The sequence below is a fragment of the Aythya fuligula genome, chromosome 11, assembly GCF_009819795.1.
Source record: "Aythya fuligula isolate bAytFul2 chromosome 11, bAytFul2.pri, whole genome shotgun sequence".
Classification (NCBI taxonomy): domain Eukaryota; kingdom Metazoa; phylum Chordata; class Aves; order Anseriformes; family Anatidae; genus Aythya; species Aythya fuligula.
The window spans coordinates 14,534,293-14,547,441 of record NC_045569.1 but is presented as its reverse complement, the minus strand read 5'-3'; the positions used below and the strand labels follow the sequence as shown (position 1 = coordinate 14,547,441).

The window sequence follows — 13,149 nt, the reverse complement described above, 5'->3', positions numbered from 1 at the left end:
TGATCTCCATTTTTTTTTCCTTTTAATAATCATATTTCTAGCCAAAAAGATGGCTAAAATATTCATTATCCATCAGTGGACATGTGAGTTGGCAATAAAGTGAGCCTTTGGACTCTGCAGACCTGTGAACCCAGGTGAGCAGTTGATGGCAGCTGGTTTTTGATTTTTGATTTCTGACCGTGCAGTCCGTGTTCCCACGACTTGACACGATGTCCCTCCTAACCCAGCCTCCCAATAATATGATCAGTGTCTTACCCCTTGGGCCTTTTGGTAAAATCTTTCCTTGACATAACTTTCTCATGTATTCTTTAACTCTTTATATGGCACTACTGCATTATATGTTTGTTACATGAATCTGTATTAAATCAAAGCAGACATCAAAGAGTGTTCTGTGGTACTTCTGCCTGATTTACCCTCAGAGTTATCAGCTAGCTCTGGGTGGCTAGGAAAGAGAGAGAAAAAAAATGGTCAGATTGTCACTGTTTTTGCACATTCTTCTATTAATGTGACAAGCAGCAAGAAGGGTCCCGTGTCAGAATAATTATGCTGACACCTGTAAGAAAACAGCCAAAAAAACTCCTTGCTTGTACTCCCATCCTTTAGCTTCAAAGAGTTGCCAGGCTGGGGGAAGTCCTCTCCTACGCAGTGTCTCTTTCCTCTCTGATCTGAACTGGGCATAGATGCTTTTTATGCTTTCCCATGTGCCTTTGGCTTGGAAAATCAATGACTCTTTTGTTGTTTCAGAAGTGCTAATACAATAAATTGTAGAATCATAGTTGTTTCCCATCACTGATCCCGAGGTTGTAGGGAGTGATAGTTGGAGGCCAGCTTTGATGGTTTACTAAAGATGACCAAAGAGAATTTGTGATATTAAAAAGAAAGAAATTAGCATGGGGAGTCATTTATAATTTAGGACGAAAGTCTCAGATAGCTATTCAGTTGTATCAGCAAAAGGGGATGGGCATACAGAACACAGAAGGTTAGAGTAATTAGAGTTGAAATGGGAGAGGAAGGCACAGAGCGGTAGATGGCTCTCTGCCTTTGCCTCTTACCTCTGGATCCTTATGTGAAGAGAGGTGTTTAAAGTAAGTTTTTAAGGAGTCTGACACACACAGGGTCTCAGGCTAATCTGTGAACATGGGCACGTGATGATTGCACTGTGCAATCTGTGGCATGTGATGTTGTCCAGGCAGGGGAACAGCAACCAGGTAGAAGCTGTGCTCTGGCACCATTGGAAGAAGAACATGGAGAAAATGAGTGATTCTGGGGAGAACAGTCTTTCATCTGTCAAAAGCATGCTTAAAAATAAATAAATAAAGTATGCCTCAAAGCATAATCAAAAAAACTCTGGAAATAAATATAGGATCCTCAGCACTGGAGTAATAAGAAGTTGTGTAGGCTGAGATTTGGATGCATTGTGGAGCTATTTGTGCTGTCCTGGAGCCACAAGTACATTGACAGAGCTGGTAGGCAGCCAGGATGGGAACAGAGCAGAATGCTGTGGGACCATGCTGGCTGGTGTATACAAGAAGACAACGCTTGTATGATTTCTGTTGGTGTTACTTTATGTTCTGTCAAAGCTGTAACTCAGAATCAAGTGAAGCTCAGTAGCTCAGGTTTTATTCCTGCAAGACTTGTAAAGGATCTAAGGAACAAAGAAATTGAACTACATAAAAAGAAATAATTAAAAATGGCCAGCAGACTAGAAAGCATATATCTAAAACATGATTAGCAAGGTGCTAATTATCGTTCCTTGTGTTTAAAAAGTTATTCTAGAGGCTGAGAACCACCAATAAAAGAACCACAGGCACTGGAGTAACTCAGGGATAGGGAAATGCAATGACTGAGTTAATTGTGCCTTGATATGGTGCATTTTTTGAGGGGGATGTATAGGGGATTGGAGGATGAAGAAGAAATGGAATATAATGTTTCACATTTGCCAAGACTCATGCTTGTGCAGGTTGGATTAATGAACATCCCATATGGGTCAGAACAAACAAGAAGGGAGCTTCCTGAAAAATAAAAAATAAAATTTGGGGCTGTGAAGTGCACAAAAGGAGCATTTGTGTAGTCAAGACTTAGTTAAGAGCTGAAAAAAATAGATGTGATACCATTAGCATAATTGGGATGGAAAGAAATTGATAGTAAGTTGATTCCGGTTACCTCTCTCTGAATTGGTCTATATTTATATTTTTAATGACTGAAAGGCAAGGAGGACAGTAAAATAATATTTATTGTTTGCAACTGGTATGAATTATACAGTGGGAAAGAGGACCGAAAGATTGTAGATGGAGTGGAAGATGAAACATAGACAGTGGCAGGGTAAAGCATGTTTGAAGGAATAGTTTTAAGCATTTAGACACATGGTTGGACTCTGAATTAGCTCTAACCATTCAAGAAAACATAAGTAGCTATTACAAAGACAGCTTGATAAAGATGTCTGTGCTATGTGCAGCAGCAGCAATAAAGAAAAAAATGTGAATAAGATGCCTGCATGTGTGAAGAAAGAGGGGGGCTAGGAAGATGCTATAATATTCCTCTAGACATGAATGGTAGTACCTCCTGTGGAGTACTGTGTTTGTTATGGGTCATTTCCTTTGTAAGAGACAAAGCAGTGATGAAAGGGGAGCTAGAGAGAGCACATGAAAGTGCTTAGTGGCCTGGAAGGCAGCTTTGGTATGGGAAAGTATTAGGGATACTTGAGCTATTGAGTTAGGAAGGGACGGAATAAAACGTTACGGTGCAGAGAGCACAGCAGCGTGCAGAAGTAACACCGAGCACCACGCTGGGGAGAGGTTTTGCAGTGCTGGGGATATTTGGCAGCAGCGGGAAGCAGGCTCCCCACCCCAGCGGGTTCTCCTCCACGTAGCATTGCTGCCAAGCCAACACGCAGCTTGGCTGGTCTGCTTGCGTCTGTAATGCACTAGCACAGGAGCAGAGCACCAGAGATAATTTGGGCAGAGTTATCAGGCTAGAGAGGCTGGGGCAACGTCTGCGTCGTGCTGTGCTGGCTTCTCACGAAATGTACTTCAGTGCCTTAATCCCCACGTTGGTGCAAAAGTGGTACTATGACCCTGGGGTCTGATTTTGGATGGGGAAGAAAAAGAACACTAGCCTTGTTGTATCATTTTGGTCAATACATATTTTCATCACCCCCGAGGTGTGGAGAGTAGCATGTATTGCAGCAGGGTGAGAGGGAAAGGCTTTTAGGTTTCCTCCATTGCAATTTATAGCACAGTGAATTTTAAGATAAAAAATACTTTGGAAGTTCCCAGTATTGCTACTTTAAATCTTACTCTACTTTAAAGCCATGCAGGAAAATAAGAAGGTGTGTAATATATTAAAAGAATATGAGAGCATTGCATGTAATTAAGATGCAACAATTACTTCTTTATGTAATGCATAATTAACCTGGAGAACCCAGTAGTGGAAGGCATTATGGAGACAAATACCATAGTAAGAATTTTTTAAACAGGTTAGACAGTTTATGAATAGCATCTGCATTTACATTAGCCAGAATAAATTTATAAGGATCATAAATCCTTTTGTTCCAAGGCATGTGGTGATCACCAGCCAGGATTAGGAAGTTATTTCATGGCCAAACAGGGTAAATTCATTGCTGAAAAGAAGGCTTGGGTGGGCCTAGGATCTGGTCACTATGCTGGAATTATTTATATAGGCAGACCTCTATGTGGAAGTAGAGAGAAAGGAAAAGTGATCCAGGGGTTAGACTGCCAATTTAGGACTTGAAAAAATGTACCTTCTTGCTTTCCCAGACTGCTTTTAAAAGCTAATTCATTTGACACAGATTCTCAGACATACTTAGAGGTCTACCTCCCATTTAATCTTCAGATACCTCAGGTACCTGTCTGTGCCTTGTTCCAGAATCCACAGTGTTCACATAGCAGGAGAAGGCATGCACGTGAGAGACACTCATGGACAGACTACAGGTGAATTTCCAAGGTACCATCAGATGGGGTAACACATCATAACTTGTTGCAAATAGCAAGATTATGGTAAAGAAAGGTGCTTTCTCGAATAAAGTACTTGATTGTCGCCAGTGTATGGTAGCTCCCTTTCCTCACACTCCCCAAGAATCACTACATGACCTTGAACAGTTTCCCTGGTACTATTCCTTAAGCATCCTGAAGTTTTTGTTTTCTTTTAGGAATCATCTTTTATATATATATATATTTATATTAATAATATTTTTTATTTAAAACAAACAAACAAACATTGGCAGTGCCTATTGCTTTTGTTATCTCTACTAGCAAAAACTTACCTTCTGGACCTTCATTTCCATAGGTGCTTATCTTCCCCCTGCCTATTCTGGTTGCATTATTGTCTGGTCAGTAACGTGAGACTTGTGCAGAAACAATGTACAGGTAACCATTTAGATCAGATTGTGTGGGCAGACTTCTCCCTAGAACTGGCTGCGGTCCTTAGATCAGACCTTCAGATACGCCTGATCCAGTCACTGAGAAACAGTGCAGACTCCTCCAAACTGGCCTGCCGTGTCATTCACTCAGACTCTTTGGTTATGTTTGAAAAGACACTGTGGGAAGAGGTGAAAGATTGCTCAGCAAAAAGAGGGATGATCTGTTAATGCTGCTCCAGGTCCATCCAAAGCCTAAAAGCAGTTCCCTAGCAAGCACGTTGCATGGTAATGAATAAGACAGAAAACCACTGTACTACTCAAGTGTTTTGGAAAGCAAGAAGTTTGCAGAGAATAATGTTTTCCTATATGGTTTGTCTACATAGGGGAAAATATCCTCTTTTTTTATTTCTTTTTTTGTTAAATTTTATTCCCAATTTGTCTACCCTTCACAGTTGTGCCCCATATAAAAGCACAGTCAACCCTTGTGCTCCTCAAGAAGCCATTTGGCAAAACTGGGCCTTCTGGTCCCCTGCACTGTCTTCGGCTTCATACAGCAAAGTAGAACAGGTGTAACAGCATCCAACAGGCAAGGAAGCATTCCTTGTCCAACTAATACTGCTTTATATGTGTGCTGTCTTTTGGGGAGGGTGCTGGGAAGATGGATCCAGCCCTGTGCACGCCCTGGGTAGTTTTCCATGTTGACGTAAAAGATGAGACAGCAGCGTTGAGGGATAAAGCGGCCAAGTTAAGTGGTCATCTGGGGTTGGCAAATGCAATGCTGATATAATTTCTTTGGCTCTGACGCAGCTGACCATATGTTGAATATTGAGTCAATTATGGGAGGAGATAAAGGAAGGGAGAAGGACGCCAAGCAAAGAGCAGAAAAGGAGAATTTGGGGAGGGATGGAGGGAAGAGACAGCTGTGGTAATGCTGTGAGGGAAGGGGTGGAGATGGGAATGCATGACAAAAAGAGGTCAGCGCGGTTATAAGGAAAGAAGGGAAAAGTAACCTTCTTCTCCACAGTAAGTTCAAGTAACCTTTTTGTCCACAAAGGAGAACGCCTTATTAAAATAATTGTTTTGCTGGAGAACTTGACCAGAAGTTTTTCTGTTTACTAAATCCCCATTTCTCTCATAAGCAGGCCTGTCAGGCCTCTTTCTCCCTTCTGCTCTGCTTCACTCCATCCCTTGAGCAGTCTTGCCTGTAACATCCATATCTTTAGTCAGGGAAAGAGTCCAGGTGAATGATAAAAACTGTAGCATGTTCTTGGGTACAGAAAATAATAAAATAAAATTGCTTAGTCCCTGCTGATGCAAAACCCCAGGCAAGTTCAGCAAAAGTTTTGAGAGAGGCTTCAAGGCAAGCTAGGCCTTGTTTCCTCACCATGTAGCCCAAGTGCTGGGTATAATGAGAACAAACACTCGGAGTGAGGCACACCTCTCCAAGGGTGAGGTGGGGGTGGAGGTTTCCATTAGCTTTCCTCTTGTTACCATTCCTCTGTATCAGCATCCACTGACCTCAGCAACCCCTTCCTCTTTCTCATCCTTTTATCTCTCCCGTCCTTTTATCTTCTGTCTCTAACTCCAGCCCCTCTCATCTTTCTTTCTAGAAATTCCTGCTAGCTTATTTTTTTTTTCCTCGGATCTTCAGCCTTTTCTGCTTGCTTAATCCCCTTGAAATCATTTGGCCCAAATTCCTATCCCCTCAACTCCATCTGTTTAGCATGCCGTACCTGCTGCTTAGGGTTCTCTGGGGCATGAGAAAACCTGGCTTACTCCCTCCTGTCCTAGTTGTCGAAATAGCCAGTTCCCCAGTGTGTATCTGTGTATATTCGTTCCCAGGGGTTTAAAGGACAGTACCTTTCAGGGTTGGTCACAGAATCACAGAATTTCTAGGTTGGAAGAGACCTCAAGATCATCGAGTCCAACGCTAAAATTTAGGCTGCAGACACCAGGCACCAAATGTTTCTTTCAGCTGCCTGGTTTATCCTCTGCGGCCTCCAAATGGTTTCTATCAGTATTCTGATGAAGAGCTCGCTGATGGAATTAGTGGGAAAACAGACTGTCAATTTATTTATACCCAGCCTTAGGGCATAACCATTGTGCATGTGTAAAGCTATTAGGATGCAGAGAATACTCTGCATGTGTGTGTGTGTATATTGACTGGCAGGGAGTTTACAAGGAAAAGCCATTGCCCCAGGGATTGAACGGTGACGAAAAGTGGGAGAGGTGACCATGCCGAGTGCCAAAGATCCTCTTTCTCCGAATGCAAGGAACAACTGATGGCTCTGAAATCTTTTGTCTACTTGTGTTTATAAATATCTTTCGACTCCAGTTTTGCTGCAGCTCTAGTTACCCTTGTGGAGAGAGAAATTTCTAATTTAACTTTTGGAGTCCTTCCACCTTCTTCAACAATATCTATTGTTATGAAACTATTGCTGCCTTTGGCTGTGGGATTGTTTAAAGCATAAGAGTAATGAATAATAAAGTTTTTCCATCGCATTGTCTTTTAGCCTGTGTTTTCAGGGGAAGTTGAGAGACACTGGAAACATTGAGTTGTGGATATTTATTTGATGCAACAGCGCTGAGTATGGACTGTTTTTCCAGTATGATTTCATCAGCTTTGGGTGGGAAAATTTGTATTCTCAATATCCTGATCAAATGATAAGTGAATAAATAGCTGCCTTTTTTTTTTTTTTTTTCTCCCTCCTCCCCAGTTTCCTATTACTGTGTCAGTGTCAATTAGGAGATGCAGGTGAGCCCCCTGCTGCCCCAGCCATTACACTAAGACACTTTTAGCAGAAAAGGCAAGACATATGTTGGTTGAAGTGGACCAAGAGCTAGTAGAGTAAGTGTCCATTTCATTCGATTATCCATGTTGCTCGTCTCAGGGATCTGTTTCTTCCCATAAAACATAAATATATATGTGTGTCTATGTCCAAATCTTGGACTGTTGATATGCATCATCTCCTGCCATGCTGTCTGCTGTGGAATGAAAAAGTGAAAAAGGATTAGCAAAAACTGTTTAGCTCTATTATTCTTTATAATAGCCAGAAAACAATTAACTGGTTATCCCTTAATGTTATGCCTGCAAAAGACTGCATGAGAGGGCCCATGGGACCACTGGGCACATTTGTATTGCGCAGTGGAGCGTGCTGTACCAAGCTGATGCTGATCCAGACTGGTTCTTTCATGTAATAGGGAGCAGAAATTGTGCAGAGATATGAGCTGATCATCAAAGTAGGATGGCTTTGTTAGCGTGTCTCTGAGCCTAAACTAATTGTGACTGATGAGTTTGTCTGCAGCTTTCTGGTGCAGCATTTTCTGCTTCAGAATTTGCTTGGATTTTGCTGGCTTGGAAGACTTCGCACCGTGCTCCACGGCTCATATAGATGTGTCCAAAGGAGGACAGAGCCATAAAGCATTGTGCTAGGGAGAAGGATGGGGTCACCGAGAATACAGACTGGCAGGACACTGCAGAAGACATGCCATCAGGCACAGCAGCTTCCTCCTGTACGGCAGTGGCAAATAGATCATATCATGTGTGTAAAAAAAATGCAGCTTCACTGCCATGGAGGTGTGCTTCCTTCCAGCTTCGTAACCAAACCAAAGTGCACCACCTCTACTGTTATCTTCTTCTCTCTTAATCTCTTGTAGAATATTTTCACAACTCTGAGTCAAGAGCACAAGCTGAACAGTTTTAAAGCTCTGTGTTGCAGAGCTACAAGGGAAATGCCTGGAGACCAAGCTTCCCTTTTGAGTAATGCAAGTGGGACTGAATCCTAACCAGCACACGTGCTCCTGGCATTGCTGGCAGATGCCGTCAATAACATCGGTTTGATATGTCAGCTCTGTCAACATCTTCGATTTAATGGTAGTCAGCTATGCACCTCCAGCTCCGCCCTCTGCTGGGAGCTGAGGAGGGAGGAATTATCTAAGTTAGCTGCATTAAAAGATAAAAGTCTGCCTGTGTTGGAAGTGAATAAGGTGTGTTAACTGGTAATCTTCAAACTGAGGTCTCCAGCTGTTACTCCTGAGCTGTTTGCTATCAAAGCAATATGGATCCATCACACAGCAGCTAACTCCAGTGCATGAGCAGTTACTGTCTGAGGTTTCTCAGGTATATTATAGTTTTATTATTATTATTTCTCTGCTCATAGTTTCTTAAGGCCTCTTCATATCCTGAATAAAGCCCTAGGGAATCATAAAGCCACAGGCTGAGTTTTAGCACAGACAAAATTCGCATCACCTGAATTGATAGGTATTTAGTGTGTTGCCTTGATCTTGGAAGCAGGACCCTGAGATGCACCCCAGGGAAAGCTGCAAGATGTTCTTTGTATTTTTTGCCCCTGAGAGAATAACTCTTTTGCTGTGGAAATGACATTTTTTGCTCAGAAATGTCACCACTTCTGCCTGCCAATTGTAACTCTGTCACACTAAAATATCTTATCTTTTAAAGTAAAATAATAAAACATTTAGGAATCTATGCAGAGCTGCTAAGCACTCTCATTGTTTTGCATTAATGACACTTCCTTCCCATAAGCCTCTCTCTCTGTTTTCTTACCATTATTAATAATTGCTGTAGTTCATTGTATCTGAATCTTGCTTGGCAAAGCTTGCAGAAAAGATGATTAGGGTAAGAGAAGAAATGGTGTCAGAGATTTGCTTACTGTTATTAAAAATATTTAGGAGACTGTCCCAAGAGCAGAAGTCCGTTTGCCAGAGACCTCCAGCCCTGCCTGGCACTGAGGCAATGTTTTCCCAATTGTTTGCATGCTCTTCTAGGCAGTCTTGTGCTTATCTAGCTGTCCAACCACTCAGTGTAAGTTCAAGCTCTGCATTATTTTGTTCATGTCCATCATTATAATAACATATTCACACTTGGCTTGCAGGGTCTCAGAAAGGAAGCAGAATTTAAGCATAGTTATTATAGGAAAATGTATCTGTTATCAGATAGGGCTTCTGTCATGCTGGATATTTGCACATGCCAGACCTACCCAAGTTGTAGTGGTGGTTTTCACCCTGTCCAAGTAGTTTGTGGTCTGTAACAAAAATGTACAAAAAAGCTTACAAGAGAATTGTAGACAGTAATATGAGAAATCTCTTCTTTCTTCCATCCACCTGCAGGTTGTTGGCTCAGAAACAATCTCACAGCTCTGCAGAGCGGCTGAGATCCCAGAGAACTTGACAAAGGCAGTGATGTTACACAGCAAAAACAAACAGGAGGACAGAGCTCAGCCCTGTAATAGATTACTGGAAAATATATGGGCTCTGTTACCCATAAGATGGCCACTAACAAATATCTAGTAGAGAGTCAGGTACAGGCCATGCTGTTGTGGAGCACGCCCTGTGCCTGTGGCTAGGGCCAGGGCTGCGAGCGTGGACTTGTGACAGTTGCTAAGGAAACAATCTTGGAAATGGGATTGGAGCTCTTGTCGGAAAATGGGTGGCTGCAGAGATGGCTTGTGCTGCAAAAGCGCACGGGGCTGATAGAAGCAGCAATTGTTCAGCAATTGATTCAACCCCTGATGTGATAGCATTAAGGAGCAACATGTGATGTGGTCACTAAATGCCACAGATGAGGGATTTTGCAGTTTCTTAGTTTTTTTTTTTTTTCAGTGTATCTGTGGTTTTTTTTGGTCTCTCGCCATCTTGCTGCCTGCATGAAACTACCAGTAATTACATTGAATTACTCCTATGCAGACCTTTGATGTCTTACTTTTTTGTTTGTTTGTAATATCTGTAGTTAGTGAAAAAACACACAGAGACTTGGTAATCAGGGGTGTTCCAAGTGAGGATCCACAGCTTGGAGGAGTCCCCTTGGAAAGATGATGTTAGTAATCCAAACCCTGCTTGTGCATCTTTGTCTCAGCCTGTCTCTGATAGAGAGACATAAGCTTTTAATAGACTGAGAAATTCCTTGGAGGTGTTTGTTAGTTTGCAATTACTTTGCAATTGATTTTCTTAAAAAACAATTCATAACTTGTTAAAGATCTTCCCTCCCTCCTTCTCTCCCAGTTTCCTTTTCCATCTCTGTCACTGCCCAGTATTTACAGTCATAAAGCCTATTTGTTTCCCATTGCTTAGGGAGATGATTTTTTCTACAGAGAGAAAAAAATGAGACCTAATCATTTGTAAAACTGGATTTACAGTCGGATCCTCCTGGGGACTGAGTATAATTCTTACAATGATGACTTCTGCAAATGTAGTTTAGGTGGTTAACCTATTTGCCTCTGTTTCCCCTTTTGTAAAATAAGGTCTGTTTTAGAATAGCTCCTGTAGACCAAATGCTGTCAGTGAATTTGTGAATGGCTTAGGGGAAATATAGCAAAAGTGAATGAATGGAAGGAAGAACACTAAGAGTTGTCCTCCAAAGCAAACCTGACTGTCTCCTAACACCTGCAACTTGCACACTCAGCAATGAACCTTCCTGCTTTTTCTCCACCAGGGCCTGCAGCTGGGGACTCAGGAGTTGGAGGAGATGGGAAGCAAGTTTTGCCTTGCTCTGCTCATTCTGCATCTCAAATCCTTGCCCTGCAGCAAGAAGGTGATGGACCAGGCAGCGCTCCTGCTGGATCTGGATGAGGAGATAACAGACCGAGCACAAAGGTCAGTGATGGTATTATTCAGAGGGTTCTCCTCTGGGAGATCTTCCATGGAGACAATCTCTTACAGGGAAGACATTCTCTAAGGGCTATAGGCAGGGAACAAATATTGCAGATTAGTAATGGAATTTGATGACATGATTTAGAAATTGTAGGCCTGATTCAGCAAGGATTCTCACAGATATTCCTCTTCACACTGTACTGAGTCCTACATACATTTAGAACACAGGTTGGTGACTTCTTGATGCATGTGATGAAGTCAGTATCCTACTGATCATTGAGGAGGTGTTTTTCTAAATTGCAAAATTCATTTCTTAGCTTCCTTTAGGAATTTATGCAACTCAATTTGCCATAGTATAAATATATGGGGACTTTGGCCTGGATAAGTGTCAGAATATGGGACTCTTCAGCTTGAATTGGTGATGAAGTGGAAATGTATATACCCTTTCTAGAGCATTCTCGTTAGTGCTATGTGCAAGCACATATGCTTGTAATAATGTTTTTCCAAGACAAATGGAGAAAGAAAACTTAGTGATGTGATATGATTTGAAGCTTCCCAGTGGGTTTGTCATCAAAGAGTGCTTCAAGCTTCATCAATGAAAAGCAAGTTTTTCAGTTGCAGAAATGCCCCTATAATTTATAGCAAGCTTCCAGTCTTCTCCCTGCAGGAATACTTAACTGACATTACCACCACCTGTTCTTCATGCCGGAAACCATTCTTACAAGCTTGTTCACGGTTTTTAATGTTTATGAGGGACAATGAAGAAAGAGGCCTGAAAAATAGAGACATTCCTTTGGTATAGCTGTGCTCACTTGAACGTATGAACACATAAATGAAGCAATTAGCATGTATCCTAAACAATTTCAGGGCTGCGGACATCCATCCAACAAATCGTTGGTGTGTCAATAGAGAGAACTACTGGCCAGGTGTTTGGATTTGAGATATAAATCAAAGTCTTTTGAACTAGAGCTGGAAGAGCCTTTGCATAAAATAATGTCTCTTCTGGGAAGGAAAATATTGAACCTTGATTAGCCCTAGACAGTGATAAAAAGCCACCCAGTCACACTAGCTCAGTGAGGCCTTTCCCTGATCTGTGTAGTTTTCTGTTACTATTTGATTTGTTTGGTTTCATACTATTAGGCATTCCTTTAATTTTTTCCCAGTATCGTGTGGTAATGGACCTGTACCAAAATAGTAGTAAGAAACTCTCTAGTTACCAATACTTTTAAAATCAACAAACCTCCAAATACCTATAAAGCTCCCATAGTGTTCCAAACGTGGCCATGGTGACTGAAAGCAAAACCTTCTGTCCCTTCAACTTTCCCCAGCATAAGTGTCATCCAGGGATGTAATGCCACTGTTGAAAGGCAATGTGACAGTTACTTGTTCATTTTCACTCCCCTGGGTAAAATTGCAGATCTATGGAGTTTTGGTGGGTTAAGTGCAATTAGTTACCATTTGCAGAACAGGTAAACAGTTGCATTGTTTAATCCTATCTAGAGATATGCCATATTGCAGGAGCTTGTTGCGTGAGGCTGGGGAAAGAGAGACACAGGGACCAAGGGGCTTGCTAGCATATTCTGTTTTTTTGATAAATAATTCATTGAAAATGATTGTGTAGTCTATTGATTCTGATTCAGAAAATTAATATTTTGCCTCTGGGTTTCTATGAGACTCACCAAAAGAATTGCGTAATTTGATTTTAGAGGGAATAGGAGGCCTACTGGAACCAATGCAAGAATGCAGAATACAGAGAGCACGTTGGTATGGGCAGGAGGGCAGCTATGTCCAGGCCTCTCTCTCAACTCAGACTTTGAAATAAAATAAGACACAGACTTTTAAGTAAAAAATGATTCTCCATAAAAACATTTATCTGGAGGGAGCTGTGGGGTTCCACACAGTCTAATCTTACTCTGTAAAGACAAAGACCAATCTTGCTCTTTTAGGTAGCACAAGGAAGTCACCAGAGCCTTGCAGCTTAAGGTGGCGTATCATTACGTCAGTGGAAATTATACTCTGTTTTTTTCTAGGCTGGTGCCGTCTTTGTGGGTTTAAGGAGAATGAAGTGTCTGTAGTTTAAACCCAGCTCTGCTGTCTTCTATGGTTATCACAAAAATGCATGGCATCTTTGAATCCTTTCTATATTTTCTTCTTATGAAAGTGTG

General features: G+C 41.6%; 1 protein-coding gene across 1 annotated transcript in view; it reads left to right on the top strand.

The window, feature by feature from the left end:
- AGBL1 (ATP/GTP binding protein like 1) overlaps window positions 1-13,149 on the top strand; it is a 265,954-nt gene that overhangs the window by 165,689 nt on the left and 87,116 nt on the right. The window contains exon 22 of the mRNA XM_032195002.1: window positions 10,827-10,987. Within this exon, the coding sequence (XP_032050893.1) occupies window positions 10,827-10,987 (161 nt within the window). The remainder of the gene's footprint in view (window positions 1-10,826; window positions 10,988-13,149) is intronic.